The 18216-nt window shown below is 39.7% G+C and overlaps 1 protein-coding gene across 1 annotated transcript; it reads left to right on the top strand.

The window, feature by feature from the left end:
• Positions 1–1095: 1095 nt before the first annotated feature.
• Positions 1096–16820, top strand: LOC100562208 (keratin, type II cytoskeletal 8). Its single transcript, XM_062969381.1, has 10 exons — positions 1096–1530; positions 3772–3998; positions 5593–5653; positions 7714–7809; positions 10335–10499; positions 10614–10739; positions 12063–12256; positions 13009–13035; positions 14206–14237; positions 16127–16820. Exons 1-10 carry the CDS (start codon positions 1096–1098, stop codon positions 16345–16347), a joined length of 1584 nt encoding a protein of 527 aa, XP_062825451.1. The 3' UTR covers positions 16348–16820.
• Positions 16821–18216: the final 1396 nt, after the last annotated feature.

Below are 18216 nucleotides of genomic sequence, written 5' to 3' on the forward strand. Positions count from 1 at the left end.
CTCTCTGAGTTCCTGTTTTCTTCGTTTCTCTTCGTCTTCTCACTGAATTTGTCAGCTACTGCACTAGGTTTTCATTCTTCCAGTGATCTGTGTACCACGAAAATCTCAGCGGTCAGAAGTGTGCTGGAAAAGATGGGGCATGCTCTTTATCTAGGGAATGGAAAAACAAAACAGTTCCAGGCATCCTTCCACTTCCATAGATGTCCCTTACACTAATATATATTATACCCTAGATTCTCAAAACAAAAACAACAGTACATTAGCTAGTCATCATAGAGCAACTGGTGAGCATACCTGAAATAATTGTTCTTTATTAGCTTTGCTTTTTATTTTCCTGGGACCATTAATAACAGCAAAGCAGGGCTTCCAAAGGGCGTCAGCGGCACCAGCAACAGACGCTGTCATCATAGTTTTTATTAGTAAATGAAACTAGGATGGTGTTAAAAAATACAAAGTTAATTATTACATCTGCCATATCCTCCATCATGAGGACTGGCCATTTGACTCGAGCATCATAATGGCCGTCAACATGAAACCAGTTCAGCAAGAATCACATGGTATTGCACACTTCAGAAATTATTTTTGATGTAGCCATCACAACAACTATGAGCATGTTTTCAGCCAGGACCAAAAGGATTTCTTCCTAGTTGTCTTTTCTGCTTATGGAATTAGTTAGCAAAGATGCACTTTTTAAAAAAAAGATACATGAGTAGAGAAAATCATTTTATTGAAAGACTGGCAATCACAGTAGGTTTTATCTTGCTCCAGATATCATATCCTCCAGGATGCATTTGACCCAGTAATTTTATAGGAGTTTCTTCATGTGCACACTCAGAAGAGAAACTATATTTGGCCTGTTTATTAAGCCCCGCACATGAGAAGCATTTCTGAAAGCCCATAAATGCTATGAAATTGCTGTTCCCTCACAAGCAGGCAACCAAACCCAGCTTCTCGAAATGCATATAAAGGGCAACTTGCCTTTCTTAAACCCACAAAGGCTTCACCTCTCCTTCTTCCTCTCCTCCCTTTTCTTCCCCCAGGATGCCTCTTTTATAGTTCCTTTCATCTGCTTTCATCTCAGTCCACTGACAAGCCATGCCTTACCACATCAATCCTGGATGTGGTCCAAGAAACTACAACTTCTATAATGGAGGCCAGGGCCCTGCCAGCCATGGCTTTTGCCCTCCTATAGATACTGGAATGTGTAATGGAGGAACAGGTGGCTTCGGCAGCCAAAGTGTTGGCTCCTGTGGACCTTGGCCTGCCTTCAAGAACAGCTTCCCTGGAAATGGACATCCTGGCAATGTTGGAGCCGGATACAACCACTGTGGCATTAGGCCCAGCCATGTCTTCATGAACACTGGAGGAGCAGGCGCTCCTGGGCAATCACGTATCACTTCTGTAACATGCAATGAGTCCCTGCTGAAACCTCTCGATCTGGGAATAGACACTGAAGCCCTAGCTGAGAAGAGTGAGACCAAGAATGAACTTCAGAGCCTTAACAGCAAATTGGCCAGTTTCATTAACAAGGTGAGTTGAGGGTGGAAAGGAAGAACATGGGTTTTTCTTAAAATCTAACATAGTAACATGTGTGATTGGTGATTATCTTGAAAAAGGGTTCTGAATTAGATTGTTATATTAATTATCAAGCCCATTGCAAAATCCAAGGAATCTATTTCTACTTTTTAACTCGATTAATCTAGAATTACAGCGTGCTGTAAAGTTTTTGCTTGCAAAGAGACAATCTCATCAGACAAGGCTGTTTTCTGCAGCATATGCTGGTTCCATTGTAGTTTAGCCATGGACCTCCCATCCCACAGTGTTCAGCTACTTACAATGGGACTCCATGGCTAAACTACAGTGGAACCGGTGTATGCCATTGCCGCTGAAACACAGGAGACTTCCTGTGTTGCACTAGCAACAATGGGGGAGGGGATGGACAGTAGACACTTCTCCCCTTGGGATGGAATTTCAGGTAAGTCAGGCGATGCAAGGCGTGGGGCGATGGGTTCCCCATGTGCCCCCCCAATGGGCACAGCTGGATTTGCCATGATCCATGGAGATTCCAGCAGCCAATATGATGAGGTCAATAATTAAAGGATGTTGCTGTTGTCTCTTAGTTACATGGCAGTTGATATGGGCCTGGTGTTAATATAAATACTTGATTCTGGCAAATAGCAGAACTGCCATGGAGTTTTGTATAGCTCAATGCCTTTAACAGACCTGTTTTGCAGAGCGAATGGTTCTATTTCTTGCTTTTTTGTATCAGGTTCATGGGAAGCCTCTACAGAGACAACCCCCCCCCCCCCAAATTAGGGGTCTATGGACCAAAGACCATAGATTAAGAACCCGTTTCTGAGACCTAGAATATTCATGTTTCCTAGAAGGAAAAAAATCTTGCCAGGTGTGACTTAGTAAATAGCTGTTCCCCTTATACCAGAACTTGAAGCAGCAGCTCTGCTCCAAAAGGAACCTTGAAGCAATTACAAAGAGACATAGCAATTTTCAGGTGAACTTAGTCTATTAAAACTAAGATTACTTAGTCCATGTCTACACAGGCATAATAAAGTGGATTCACCATTCAGCAGCTGCATCTAGTCATGGATGCCGATCAAGAGTACATGGGATTTACTATAGAGCTCCCAGAAAGCTCCAGGATGATCACTGAGCTTAAGGGCCCTCCCACATAGTCATATAACTCTAAATATTAAGGTAGATAATCCACAATATCTGCTTTGAACTGGATTATCTGAGTCCATACTGCCATATAATCCAGTTCAATGTGGATTTTATACAGCTATGTGGAAGGGGCCTTAGAGTATGGGCAGCTGGATCAGGCTGGCTCTGACTTGACTCATTGTCCACACCTCCAACTGATCTTTCAGTACCTCACAGACAACAAGTAGCTTCTTGCCAGTGAGTTGCTGGCAATGTTGCTTTTGGTGAGTGGCATGGCATCTTGTACAATCTTTCAGTGAAGTCCAACTTCTTGCATAACAGCATTTTTGCCTGTGTAGCTCCAGCAATGGTTGATATACTACATATAAATCATATTAAGTTAGGCATGAAAACATTTTCCAGGTTTCCATAAGCTTTGGCTAAAATGAGAAGCTGTGTGTTTACACAGAGAGTTAATCTTTAAAGTAGAAATATGTTAGTGTTATAAAAGTTTATTTTCTAATAAATTGTAGAGAAGAGTTAATATAATTGCAATCTGGCAAATCAGAAGTGACATATAACTTATTTTTGTTTACTTCAGTTATAGGAGATGTAGCATGTTAGTTGTAGAATAGGTATACAGTAGCTATGTAATTTTTTGTGACTGGTATTTGCTGGGTTTTTTCTTTTTGACTTTTTTGTATAATGATGATGATGATGATGATGATGATGATGATGATGATGATGATACTTTATTTATAACCCACCCTATCTCCCCAAGTATATGCTACAGTATATGCATAAAGAGGTTTTATGTAATTAAAATATGTTATTATTTTCAAAAGAAACCTTTTTCTGGGCTTCTTGTAGTACTTTTTTTTAACTCTCAAAGACCCAGCAGCATGTAAACTATAGGCATAAGATACATGCCCTTTCAACCTGAGCATCAACCTCCATCACAGCTAAAAATAGCTAATATCAAAGCTCACACATGTGGTGAGATCTACCATTTAAAGGTCATTGCAATGCCATGGGATGAAGTCATTGAAGTGTTTCATTGCCTTGAAGTCTGCTCTCAAATGATTTCTACAAAATATATTGTTTGTTCATTTGTTTCTTTTTGGGATTCAGGTCCAATTGCTGGAACAGCATAATCTGATGCTAAAGACAAAATGGGACTTTGTGCAAGAAATGAAACAGCACAGAAGTGACATGGAGCCCCTCTTTGATGACCATACTAGCAGACTTAAGAAGGAGCTGGAGTGCCTTGAACGCGAGAAGAAAGAGATGCAGATTGAGCATGACAGTTCAGCACAGACACTGGAGAAAAACAAAAGCAGGTGAACCAAAATATACTTGCCTTGTCCTTGTGTATAAGCCTAAAAATTTTAGTCAAAAAAATCGACCCAAAAAACCTGAGTTGATCTATCTATGAGTCTGGGTGAATGCTGTACCTGAACATTCTCTCTCCCCCTCTCTCTGTGTGTGTGTGTGTGTGTTTGTGTGTGTTTGTGTGTAAAATGGTGCTCCATGTTGTCATGCCGGTCACATGACCTTGGAGGCATTTACGGACAACACCGGCTCTTCAACTTAGAAATTGAGATGAGCACCAACCCCCAGAGTCGGACACGACTAGACTTAATGTCAGGGAAAACCTCTCTCTCTCTCTCTCTCTCTCTCTCTCTCTCTCTCTCTCTATATATATATATATATATATATATATATATATATATCCACCTCATTGTCTGAGTAGAGTGACAAAAGATAAAGAGAGTTTATCCCACTCCAGAAGGGCCTAAAGCAGTGGTTCTCAACTTGTGGGTCTCCAGGCATTTTGGCTTATAACTCTCAGAAATCCCAGCCAGTTTACCAGCTGTAAGGGAGTTGAAGGACAAAACATCCGGGGACCCACAGGTTGAGAATCACTGGCCTAAAGGAAGCACTGTCCCTTTCTTCCCACACTGGCACTGCTTCTGGACATTTTGAATGCCTAGCCAGGGAAATACTACTGCTTCCCTAAGGCAGCATTGATCCTCTCCCCTCTCTGGAATGACCCTCAACTTATCCACAGCTCATTTCAAAATTGATCATTTTAGCCTCCAAACCTGCCCTTGACGTATACATAAGATTGACATATATGAGTATATATGATACATTTTAAACACTACATTATATAAATAAGGGCCTCATCACATGGATAAGGTCCAGCGCTATGATTTGCCATCTTCCACAGTGGAAAGGCAGAGGGCCATGCTGGCGCCCCAGTTGCCAGCTGACACTTCACCATTCCATGTGGGGAAGCATTGCCGCTGCGCTAAAGCCCTGTTGTTCCTTATGGAACATGGGGTGGCGTGTGGGCAGAAGCGCCTAGAACGCTTCAGTTACCCCCATCTGATGAGGCTATAAGTTGGTATCAGAATAAGATGCATTTCTTCTATTTATGTTAGAAAGCATAAATTTCAAAAAAATTGAGTCGAGGAGATTCAAAAGCTGAACTTTATGCAAAAATCACAATACAGTTAAGCTGGAACACTGCTTGGAAAAGTGGTGGGTTTTTTTAATTGGGGGCAGAGTGTTTTGCTCTCCAGTTCCTAGCACAGAGAAAAACTAATTTTCTAATCTTCGAGCTATAACTGGATACATATATATGTCACAGATCTATCTATCTGAGCTTTTCTTGTTTTAGAACAATACTACTCAAAATGTTGCTTCATGAACTGGTGCTGGTTTGTAAGCTACTGATTGTCAGTTTCCAGAGAATTTCTAGGAAAGAAGGAAACACCTGTAGCCAATGAACACAAATATTTTACTAAATTTTGTCACATTAATGGGGGAAACTACCAGTCTCATACAGCACCCAGATTACAGTTTTGGATATCCTGTGGTGTTTGTTATTTTGCACTGATGAAAGAATATTTTTTCTAACTGGGTTAGGTATGAGGAAGAATTGAATAAGCGAGCAACTGCTGAAAATGGATTTGTCTTACTTAAAAAGGTGGGTATTTTGATGGCATTTGCTCCCTTTAGCTTCTCAACTATATTATTATTTTCATCACAATGAAGTCAACCAATGTTGGCACTTCTCCTCAGCAGATTCTGACATCTTATGAGCACTTCTGCATGCATCCCATGTATGTGTGGCCTCTTCACACAACTGTTTAGAGGTGAAGCATGGTGTCCTGATGTCCCAGAATGCCCAACATATTCCCATTTTGCCATATAGGTACACTTGAACATGAATGGATTTTTTTATTCCCTTAGTCTCAGTCTATTTACCTTCAGTTCCACTTGGGATCCTGTTGGGAAATTAGCCTTTCTTTTGTACCTACTTCAGAATTACCCTGAGGTTTTGCTAATAGAAAAGCAGATGTATGGAAATCAGGTATCTATTTACTCAGGAGTAAATCACATTGAACTACATAAGATTCACTTGTGGTGGGATCACACTACAGGGATTTAATTTTAAGGGCCCATTCAAACAGGCCCAAAACGCATGACCTGTCTCAGTTTACCTGAGGCCTCCAGTAAAAGCAAATTAATGCAGAGTAAACCAAGGTTTCCTTGGTTTATTCTGTATTAATTAAATACCTCATTAGATCTGGGCCTTATTGAAAGGCCTAGGTCTAATGAGGTATTGGGCCTGTGAAGACTGGCTTCCAGGGTTATATTCCACAATACCGGAGATAAGTCCCCACAGCCGTCTCACACTTTTGGCCTTCTGGAGCCCATAGGTGCAAGAGGGCACCCACCTCCTCTCCCCAGCCCCTCATTTGGGCCCCAAAACATACCAAGAGGCGTGCAGGTAGCATAGGCCTCTCCCTACAGTCTTGATATGAAAAAATGATGTGACCGGAGGTTGGTGGAGAGGGTGGATTTCCCTCCTCCTGACGCGTCATTTTCTTGTGCCAGGCGGGTTTCAGCAGGGGCTTCATGTCATCCTGATTTGACTCCCCCTCCCCCCCAAAAAGAGCCTGAGTTTCGGTTGGTGGGTGGAGACTAGAACCCGTGCCAAAGCGGGTTACTTTAACCCATTTTGGCATGGGTTTTAGTCATGTCTGGAAGGGCCCTATGAAGAGCCATAGATTTGGGAATGGCTGGTCTGCTCTGTGGGCAGGGAAGACCTTGGAAGCCCATTCTAAGTAGCCATGAAAAGATCTGCCACTGTTGTTTTGGTGTTATAGCTGCGTCTGTTGCAGAGAAATCCAATGAGGAAATACGGTGGATGGTGAATCTTCATGGTCCAGTGGCCTGCCATTCCATCAACACCAGTGGGAGCTAATGGCTCCTAGGTCAGTGAAGATATAAATATCCTCTTCAGAGCTGTCATTCAAAGTTTCAGTTTGAATGCTTTACATTAAATCTAGCCATGAATTTCTAAAGTTATGTAGAAACCCATCTCTCCAAAGAACTCAACAATTTTATAAAATGCTTTTGACCTTTCTTCAGATTTGTCTGATATGTTGGTTCATGCGAAAGACAAAAAGTACTACACATTTTCCTTTACATGATATTTCTGCGGCACTTTGCAAATACACACACACAAATACAGATGTAAAAATCTCAGTCTGAATTTCACTGAGCTTTGTCCAGCCGCATTTGCCTTCACTTCCCCTCCTTGTTTATATAGCTTTGATTCTAGACTTTGTGTTTGATTCCCACACTGAAATTCACTCATTTCCCTGAATATGTGTTCACTTAATTATTTTTCAGAACCTTCACAATTGTTTCTCCTTAGTTTTTATCCATTCATTTTAACTTTTATATTTTCAAAATGTCCTCATTGTTCCATGCACAGTTTATTCCTTAAATTTACCTAATAAATCTTGATGCTGTGCAAATACTTCAGGAAATGTACACTTTTTCTCATATGTCTCCTGCAAAGGAAAATGGCTCCTTCCTTAAGAATTTATCAAGTCTGACAAAAAATTTATTTGTCTTCTGTGTATATACTTCATGCCCAGACCCACATTTGTGTTCATTCTTTCTTGACTTTACCACAATAGTTGTCCAAAGAGATCTAATATGATACAACTCCCTGGTTTTTTTCTCTTGCAGGATTTGGACTTTGCCTTTGCAGACAAGGCAGAATTGGAGGCCAAGGTAGAAAAATTGGCCAAACATATCAGTTTCCTGAAACATATATATGCACAGGTGATTTTCTTTTTCTATATTAACTTTTCTAGTCAGTTTCCATAAAAAGATGCTTAAAACAATTGTATTGTATTGTGTGGCGTTTGTGTGTGTGTTTTGCTGGTCTTGCTGGACTCAGGCCTTCCTGAGTTGACTTAGTTCGGACTAAGAACTTTGTCACATTTATGAGGGGCAGTGGGCAATTTGCCAGCCTTTGTGGTGAATCTACAGGGCAGCGGGGCAATCCTGTCACTGCTACATCTGGCATCGCTTGCAGCAACACTTCCCCATCACATGTGGGGAAGCTTTGCCGTGTGGCTTCACCACACAGTGGACCCGTTGCTTTCTATAGAACACAGGAAACCTCCCATATTCTGGGCAAAGTCTCGTAGGATGCTTGTGGCACAGTTCATCTATGGAACCTCGCCAGAAGTGAGTGTGCATCATGTGATGGGCAGCAGAGGGCTCCATAGATCAATTGTGGTACAAGCATCCTATGACACTTGAGAAGACCTGGGTGATGAAATGGATAGTTTCTCATAAATGTACCTTGAGTGGACCAACATGGTCATGCTCAGTAGGGAATAGAATATGGAAAGTATCACCCTCCAGATGATGGTGGATTGCAACGTCCCTTATCCAGCATTATTGATAAGGCTGAGCAGGCAGTCACAGTCCAGCATCATTGGGGAGGGAGACAGGTTGCCACACCTGTTTGAACAGGTTATTTCTCATCCCAGCAGAAGTAAAAGTAAAGCCGCCTATGGAGAGTTGGGCAAATAGGCTCCTGGGTGCACAGCAGTGAGAGACCTTTCAACTAGTTATAGCTCAGTGATTCTGACTTAACAGTAATTATTCCATTCAAATTGAATTCTGGGATTGACAATGGAAAAAGGGGCCTTAAGAATCCTTAGCCAAGGAGCGTCTAGGCCAGTAGTTCTCAACCTGTGGGTCCCCAGATGTTTTGACCTTCATCTCCCAGAAATTCTAACAGCTGGTAAACTGACTGGGATTTCTGGGAGTTGTAGGCCAAAACACCTGGAGACCCACAGGTTGAGAACCACTGCTCTAGACCTTTCCATACAGCCATATAACCCAGAATATCAAGACAAATAATCTGCAATATCTGCTTTGAATGGGATTATCTGAGTTCACACTCCCATATGATCCAGTTCAATGTGGATTTCCAGTGGAATGAGGAGAATTACATTCCCTTCTAATAATCTTTTGGGGACTGTTTGCTAGTGATTGGCCTCACTGGAGTCAGCAGTAGGTGGGACTGAAGGTTAAAATGTCTTTTCTTTGTCATACTTTCCTCCCTCCCTACCTCACAGCCCCTTTCTTCTTCTTTCTCTTCATCTAACTGGGTTCTGGGGAAGGAGTCAAGATGTTGTTGTTGTTATTGTTGATGATGATGATGATGACGATGATATTGGTTTCTTGCCTTTTTTCCACTTCAGGAGTCAGGACAGTTTACAGAGCTTAAAAAATATACAACCAGAAAGGCGCCTCATTAATTAAACTAACAATAGAATAAGTACAGCACATTCTGAAAAGTCTGATCAGGTGATTTGTTGAGACTTCTTGAACTTAGGTTAGGGGCCACATGAGGTTGTACGGAGGAGAGCAAGTATTCCATCCCTGGTCCAGCTACTTGGGACTGTAGACTCACAGACTTCTCAGTATGACAAAAATGTTTCATCAAGCATGAAGTGTCCTAATGTGGGAAGAGGAGATTGCTCGAGTTCCTAACCAACAGCCATTTTGCCTCCTGCTGTTCTCACACGAAATTGGTGCTATGATTACCACCCCTTGACTAGAACTTAGTAGACTTGCACAGGCTGCCTCCCTATCTATCCCAATTTATGGTATTAGTCCTGAATGTAACTGACTGATCAACCTGTTTTGCTTTCTATAATTACAACATTTTTGCTATCTCCAATTACACAGAAGTTTGTGACTGTTTGTTGAAAAAGTCCAGGTCTCAATTTTTGTACACAATTCTCCTACTGAATATATTTAAATATGTGGTTCCCCTGTCTGTGCATTTTTGCAAGACATTTCCTCTAACATGTGCATATGAATGCAATTTCTCCAATATACATATCTTTTTTACACCATTTCCCCTATTTCTGTATTATTATAAGAAAATTTCTATAATGTAAATATTCCTACACACATTTTCACTGGAAAAATTAAAACACTGTTGGATACTTGCATTTGAGCTCATGTGGTAATCTGGCAAGTTTACTTTAGATCATGTTGAAAGGTGAATAAAAGCAGTTTCTTCCCTTTTCTTATTCTTGATGCAAAATGTGGGATAAAGACAATGCCCAGGGTTCAGTGTGTGCTTTCCTCTTATCTGAGGGTCCATTATGATAGTAGACGCAGTTTTACCAGGGTTGTGTAGCAGCTATCAAAGAATGGTGACAAAGTCTGCAGTGATATGAAGGGAAGGCTACCAGCTACTGACTTTGGGGTAGCAGTGGGGGAATCTTGCAGAGAGTCTGGCTTGAAAATAACGAAAGCATTCTGTGTCTCTGTAGGAAATCTCTGAACTACAGAACTGCATTTCTGAGACCTGTGTCATGGTTCAATTAGACAACAGAAGAGCCTTAGATATGAATCGTACCATTGAGGAATTCCGGCGTCAGCATGAATACATTGCATCCCGAACTCGAGCTGAGGCTGAAGCTTGGCTCCAGCATCAGGTAAACAACTGAAGGCAAGATCTGCCATTGCACCACTTAGCCTTCTCCTCCAGAAACATCTTGGAACTTTGACCCATTCCACTTCTTAACGAAGCCTTTTGTATTTCATGATAGTATCAAGAGCTCAAGACTACAGCAGCAAAGAACAATGACAACCTGAATGCTGTCAAGGAAGAAATTCAGGCTCTAACTCGCACTGCTCACCAACTGGAATCACAAATCACAAGTATCAAGACTCAGGTGAGGTGAAGGGATTTCCTATGAAATCACCAGGTGCATGATCATAAAATCTTAATATCAGGTATTAACAGAGGAGAAGATGTGAGAAACTTCTTCGATATATTTGAAAACTACAGAATGACAGATTCATATGAAACCCACATTCTTTCCTTATTGGGGACATTCTAGTCCATTCTCATTATATGTAGTTCAGTTAAGCAAAACCTTTGGCCTATTAATGCCATCCTCCTTCCAATTGCCCAGTGTTGATCTTGCAGAGAATCAGAGCAAGAAATGGGATTTGTAAAGGTTTTATCCTCATTTTCCTGATTGAGATCCAGAACTCCTCACTACCACTGTGTATATGCCTTGCTAGAGAAAATATATTTGCATATTCTTCCCAATATAGCAATAAACACAATGTGTGAGGGACAGCTTTGTTTAAGACATGAACAAATAATTTTTCCTCCAGGAGCATTGCTCTAATCCAGTCTCCAAGTCCCTAGAGGTCCCTTTAAGTGGAAATAATAATGCTGAGATTTGACCACATACTGTACTTTCCACATAAGATGTCCTATTTTGCCCTTTTCTCTTCAAACAGGAGGAAATAAATAATAAAAAATGAAGACACTGAAATGATCTTATATAAGATTGGTGTAATTGTGTTACTTCTCCATTATGAGTATTGCTTTCCAACTTGGATGACACATGTGACATTTCAGAAGTCCAGCATATATAAACATTGAACTGATTTTAGGAAAATCATAATCTTTCAAGAAGATTTTCTGAGACATGAGCCACCTCAAGCATGGTGGTAAAGCTTTGCATGCATGTCAGTTAGTTCCTTAAGCACTACCAAACCTACAGCAAAGGAACAGCTAGCTTTTCAAAGAGTTGTGAATATGTGGGGAACTGGGTGTCATGCTTGCCTGCCTCCTCAGTTGGATATTTAGGTTCTCCCTGAGAATACATACTCAACTTGAATTCCCTTCTTTTCAAGATATACCTAAAGTTGGTCAGGATATTAAGGCAGAGGAGACAGGAAATTCCTCAAGTGCTTTTTTAACTAACAAACAGTAAAAAGTCAATATAAGCAAATTACATAACTTAACAGTTGTTGGTCTATCCGGTGACTGCTGTATTTGCTCAATGGTGGGGCTTGCCCTGTATAAAGGAGGACATGTGGTTCTCCTACATCTGCATCATATGTATTTTGTCCCTGATTAATTTATTTATTAAAAGCCAATAGTAGTGCTACAGGCGGAAAAAAATACTGAGGACTGGTTCCTCAGTATTCCCTTCCAGGATCCATGGGAAAATAACCTCTATGCTCTGTATCCATAGCGTTGCAGGTTGGAAGATGAGGTGGTTGAAGCTAAAGAACATGGAGAGACGGCAGTGAAGGATGCCAGGTGCAAATTGAGTGATCTGGAAGAGGCCCTGCGCAAAGCAAAGCAGGACATGACCTGCCAGTTACGGGAATATCAGAGCCTGATGAATGTCAAGATGGCTATGAACATTGAAATTGCTACTTACAGGTAGGGATGAATGCATATTTATTTTGTTTACTTTTGCTGAGAATTTAATTTACAATCTTTTTCTTATTCACACTGGAAATAATTAAATTTTAAAATTTATAATGTAGAAGAAACTGTCCAGATTGAGGACTTTGGCTACTTAAAATCTAAAGGTCTCTATAATAGCTAAGAATTCTCAGTGGCTCTGTCTGAACGACCAGTTCCAGGATTCTGTAGTGTAGAACCAAAACAGTTAAAGTGGAATCATAGCACTAGATCCTTTTGTATAGTATGAAATAGCATTAAGTTTTAGAATGCTTTTCAATCTTTTAGGACAATAAAATATATTAAAAAAATTGGAAGCCACCCAATAATAGTGTCATGGGGGAGAAATGTAGCTGTAAATGCTAGAATACAGAAGTAGGATTGCAGTAAGGTTAGGTTCAGCTATGGGGACCAAAACTTCTACTCAACTCTATATCATCACTAAGTTCTTGGGAATTCAACTGGGCTAATTCTGTTTAGGGTTGCCATGTTTTAGTTCTGAGATGGTGGTTGTATTTAACAAGTACTTAACTGGCGAGTATGACATATCTCTCTCCATGCTGGGAAACAATTTATTATTGGGATGGAGAAATATGTTGTTGTAGACCTTTGTCAGAAGGATTTTCTAAAAGTCAGATTTCTTCATATTTAAAATAGAAGGAATTCATGTTTTTAAAAACTGGATGCAGAAAAGGCAAAACTGTTTTTTTTTCTATCTCAATTTACAGGAAGCTAATAGAAGGAGAGGAATGTTGGTAAGTATAATTTTAGCCCTCCTATGAAAACAATTTGAAATCTGTTTTTCATAGATTTGTGGGGATCTTGGATAGCTCCTTTATACCTCAGACTAAAACCTAGAGCAGATTCATAGAACCACTGACATGGGAGCCCTCTGTCACCACTGATTAGAATTAAGGTGAATTATTTTCAGAAAATTTAATATGTGACCAGTTTCCTTAATGCTTGCCTTTTGATTTGCCTGAACCCATACAGGAACACTGAAACAATACCTTTGTGTAAATAAAGGATTTAGTACCATTATTAGAGGGTTGTTTTCTCCTGGCAGATATTTTGAATTTCAGATGCAATCCAACCTTTAAAATCAATGAGATTTAAAATGTCAACTTTAAAGACTGTCTCCCAAAAAAACCCACTGTTCAAATGCAGGACATAGAAACATGGATTTCAAATCCTGTGTTTTCACTTTTAGAACTTCGGAATCATCTTTTCTTCTTTTCATCCCATGTTTGAATGCAACACTGTTATTTTTAAAAGCCATTGAAGACTGCAACCCTTTTTCTATACTTATCTGAGGGAAAATCCCATTGAACTGAATGGAACTTACTGCTGAGCAGATATGCCAAAGCTTGAGTTGTTTGTATGTGAGAAGTTTGAAAGCACACTTCATACATATCACTCAAGCAGTGTGTTTCATGTGCAGAATGGCCATCACAGATAGAACATAATTTCTAAAACTTCTGTATAGCCCTCAATCCAGCATTGAGTACTGGAGGGGATGACTGGGGGTGATATCTGTAAGCTTTTCTTTCCTTACCCACAGCTTTCAATATTTCCTTTTCTTTTTTTCCTCAGCAGTGGTGAGCCATGGCACTTTGGTCATGACTTTACTTTTCTAGTTATTCTAGTTTTAAAAATTAGAAAAATCCCACCAGGTAGCCTAAACTAGGAAAGGGGAGGTATCATCCTGGCAGTAGGAAAAAAGGTAAGGAGAATCTTACCCAGGACTCCCTCAAACCCAGACATGTTGCTTTTCATTAGATATGTTTCACTTATTGGACTGAGAGTCATTCAGCTTCAGGATACTAGGGAAGAATATCCATGTTTGTATGTGTCCTAGAAACAACCTGAGGCAACCAATGATCTTCTTGCTTCTCTTCCCCCCCCCCCCCCCCATTTCTCACTAGGTTGAATAGAGGAGACCGTGCAGTGAACATATGTAAGTTGCTTATGGACTAAAGTGCTATCTAACACATACTGGGCAGAATTTCTACTGTACAGCCTGTTAGTGATTTGAACAGAGATGTGGGCGCGGTGGGGTGCGGGGGTTGATGAATCTTCTTCCAGTGCACTTCCAAATTTCCTCATAAATCACACGTATTTACCATTCCATCTCAATAATATCATTCACAGTTCTGCCATATTTAACTGTAGTCTTGTAATTGCCTGCTGCCTTTTATGTGTTTTGACTATAATTGATGCCCCAGCCAGCATCTAAGGTGGCTTGAGATTACAGGAGGTGGACTCCAAAATATTTTAGAAAAACACCTGGAAGATATCAAATTTTCCACCTAAGATAATTACTCTTAAACCATTTAAGAGATGGCACCACCATTTAAATTAATACCTTCACCTCAGAGCATGGAGAATCAGGCATCCCACACCCTGTACCATCTGGATCCAAGGGAGGACAATCACATGGGAGGAAGCGTGAATGCACATGGTGTGCTCAGCTTTCCCCCATAGACTGTATGGCAACACAGGAGTTTTCTCATGTTGCTCTGCCTGTACCAGCTCCACTGTCCTTCACCTATGGAGCCAGTATGGCATCATGTGATAGAAACCAGTTGACTCCATGGGTAAGCTGTGACAATGTGATGAGATTGTAAGTTAAATACTTGCAACTTGTGGCTTGGAAGAGGACTCCCCTCGCTCTTTTCACAAATGTCAGAATGTTCCATCTAAAATGCTGCCTAATAGGCTGTATCAGAATATCACCTGAAATTGCCATAGTATACCCATTTTCTTCAAAAAAATACTGTTTTCTTCTAAACCATGAGGCAAAAAAGTGTTGCATCAATCAGTTAATCAGTTTTAAATTCAAAGACTCATTTGATTTAACTGAAATTTCTTTATTGCATAAGGAAGGGGTAAGTGGGAGAAGCACAAACTCATCGCCTGTTTGCTGGCTTGGGGATGCAAAAACTGTATTGATGGATCAAATCAAATCTGTATCTGGTCAAGCATTTTTCTTCCAGCATTGGCCTCGCATAAATCCTAAACAGGCCTTCGTGGAAATAGGCATCTTCTATTGCTTCTTCCCATCACTTATGATTGTGGTATGCATGTGTGTGCATGTCTTCCTTCAATCACCTATTGACCTATGGCAACGCCATTAATTTCATCAGATTTTCATAGGCAAGGAATACTCAGAGACAGTTTTGCCATTGCCTTCTGACTCCAAATATGGAGATTCCATGCATTTATATTGTGTATTTTTAAAATTATAACTAACAATTACACATAATTTGGGGTTTACCAGCTCTTGATATACTTATCTATTATTATTATTATTATTATTATTATTATTATTATTATTATTATTAATAATAATAATTATTACTACAACTATTATTATTATTACTATCTTTTTATAACTAATAGTTATGTTGAATCAGTGATGTACTGGCTTTGTACATGGAAGTTCAAGACTTAGCTGTTAATTAGAATTCCCAAACCTCAGTAGGTATTTCCCCTACATCTGTGAATCATGTGATTAATTGTGAAAGTATTGTTTTAAATGTTTTAATTGATTTAATTGTATTTTATAATTCCATTTTAAATGTTTGTTTTATTGTACATTGTTTTTAAAGGCACTGAATAGTTGCCTATATGTAAAGCCATCTTGAATCCCCTTTGGGGTTGAGAAAGGTGGGGTAGAAGTGTCGTAAATAAATAAATAATACATAAATCTACATATTTAGCTCAGTGGACTATCACCAAATGGAACCTCTTGGAGGTTTTAGTTTGAGTGTGTATTTTATTCTAACAGGAAACCAAGTCTGAGTTCTCTACAGAATGAAAATGTATGATAAACTTTTTCCTCAGGTGTTCAAAGAAGCGAGGGTGCAATTGTCAGTGGTGGCAATTTCCATCATGGATCAGGACGTACACTTCCATGTGAAACCAAGACCAGCAAAAAAGATGTTCATGACAGTGATAAAGCCACCCCTGGCAGCAGTGTCACCGCAAAAAGTAGCCCTGGAGATGCTGGAGGTTCTGGAGATGTGGGAGGCTCTTCGTCTTCCTCTTCACCTGTCCCTCATTAAAGCTTCATGTCATGAAATGACTAAGAACACCACAGTATGCTTTGTGTCCCCTGCTTACTTTATCTGTGGCTTCATGTAGAAAATAAAGATGTGATAGAGAACAAAAAAAATGAGGACTGCCAACAGAAGTGTCCCTCAAGTTGTTGCTAAGAGTGAGACAAAACAGATGAATATTTTGTGGACTTGTAATTGCGGGAGAAAGAGGGAGAGAAAGAACTCTGGTTCTCAGATAGAATATATTTTCTGGTGAAGCCACTTTCTGATCAAAAGTACCATGCTAACTTTCTGATGGTCATTTGAACCATATTTAGGTTGTTTCAGCCTGTCTAAATCCAAACCCTTGTGGGAATTGTAAATGGACATTAAATAGAATATCCTTGTCTGGACCTAATTTTATGTTGGCATTATGGCTGTGTGCCTGGTAAAAGTAATATCTTGTGTTGCTCAGTTCTGCCATCTCCTTTTCAGCCACCCCCCCCCCCTTTTTATTTTTGCTCTTTTACTGATATCTAGCAGAGGGGTTCTGCTGGCAGGACACGCCCCGAGTCTAGTACCAGCAGCAGATTTGTGCCAGCAAAAAACAGTCACCAAATTTATGTCAATGCATCTTTCAACTAGGATGGCACTGCTAGAGCACTTTCCGACATTCCCTAAGCAAAGTACGTAGTAACTGCAGCAGTTTGTCTCACGATTGAGTTGTGCTGGTGAAACAAAAGGTTAGGGGTAATGTGGGAGAAACCTGAAATATGTCCCCTTGCTACAACAGCATTGTTTTAGCTGCATACGGATGCTGCATTTGTGCAACATTACAGGTTGAGTATCCCTTATCCATAATGTTTGGGACCATAAGTGTTCCATATATCAGGGCTGTTTTTTTAGTTTTTAAAATACTTGCATATACATTATCTTGGTAATAAGATCCAAATCTAAACATGAATGTCATTTTTATTTCAAATATATCTTATGCTCATAGACTGAAGGCCATATTATATACAATTATTTTTAAAATTTTGTTCAAAAATGAAGTTTCTGTATAATATTCCAAAATTTGCTATCTGAAAACAAAGGTGCTGTGATCTCAATCATCCATTCAGAAATTTTTAGATTTTGGAGGGTTTTTTGGATTTTGTTATTACATATAAGGGGTGTTAAACTTCTATTTTCATTTTTTGCTTAGTTCTCTGAAACTCACTGGGAATCAACAGCTGATGGTTTATGGACGTCATTAGTCCATGGACCATCAGTTTAACTAGTACAGCTCTAATGGAACCAGTACTGGTAGTCATATTGGAAGGAACATTAGCATAGCTTTAATAACTACAGTTTTATGGCTACATGTATACCAACCTAAATGGATATGCCAGACAAACTTTACAATAAAAGGCTATTGGTAAATACAATCGAATTTGGATAAATTTAGGTTATAAAATGTTCCTAGGAACAGCAAAAACACTACAAAATATTAAACATGGGTTCCTCCTTGTTCTCCAATATTTTAAAAGTAATTGATATGAGTGACTGTGTTAAGCATTTTTTTTTCAAGTGTTTGTTTTTTTTCTCTCCTTGCTGTCTCCAAATCCCATGATCAGGTAATTTCTTGTTTCCAGTACAGGTTTAGCATTCCTTATATAGAATTCGGAAATCCAAAATATCCCAAAAATCCAAAATTGGCCACATGGGTGGCTGGAAATGCAACACCTTTGCTTTCTGATGGTTTAAAGTACACATAATTTGTCTCATGTTCAGTCCTTATTGAGCAATTTGGGATCAATTTCTGTAAACCCCCACTTTCCTGAATTATTTGTTATACTTCTGCAGTACCATCTCTTTCATAGAATCATAGAATAGTAGAGTTGGAAGAGACCCCAT

Source organism: Anolis carolinensis, chromosome 2 (genome assembly GCF_035594765.1).
Source record: "Anolis carolinensis isolate JA03-04 chromosome 2, rAnoCar3.1.pri, whole genome shotgun sequence".
Taxonomy (NCBI): domain Eukaryota; kingdom Metazoa; phylum Chordata; class Lepidosauria; order Squamata; family Dactyloidae; genus Anolis; species Anolis carolinensis.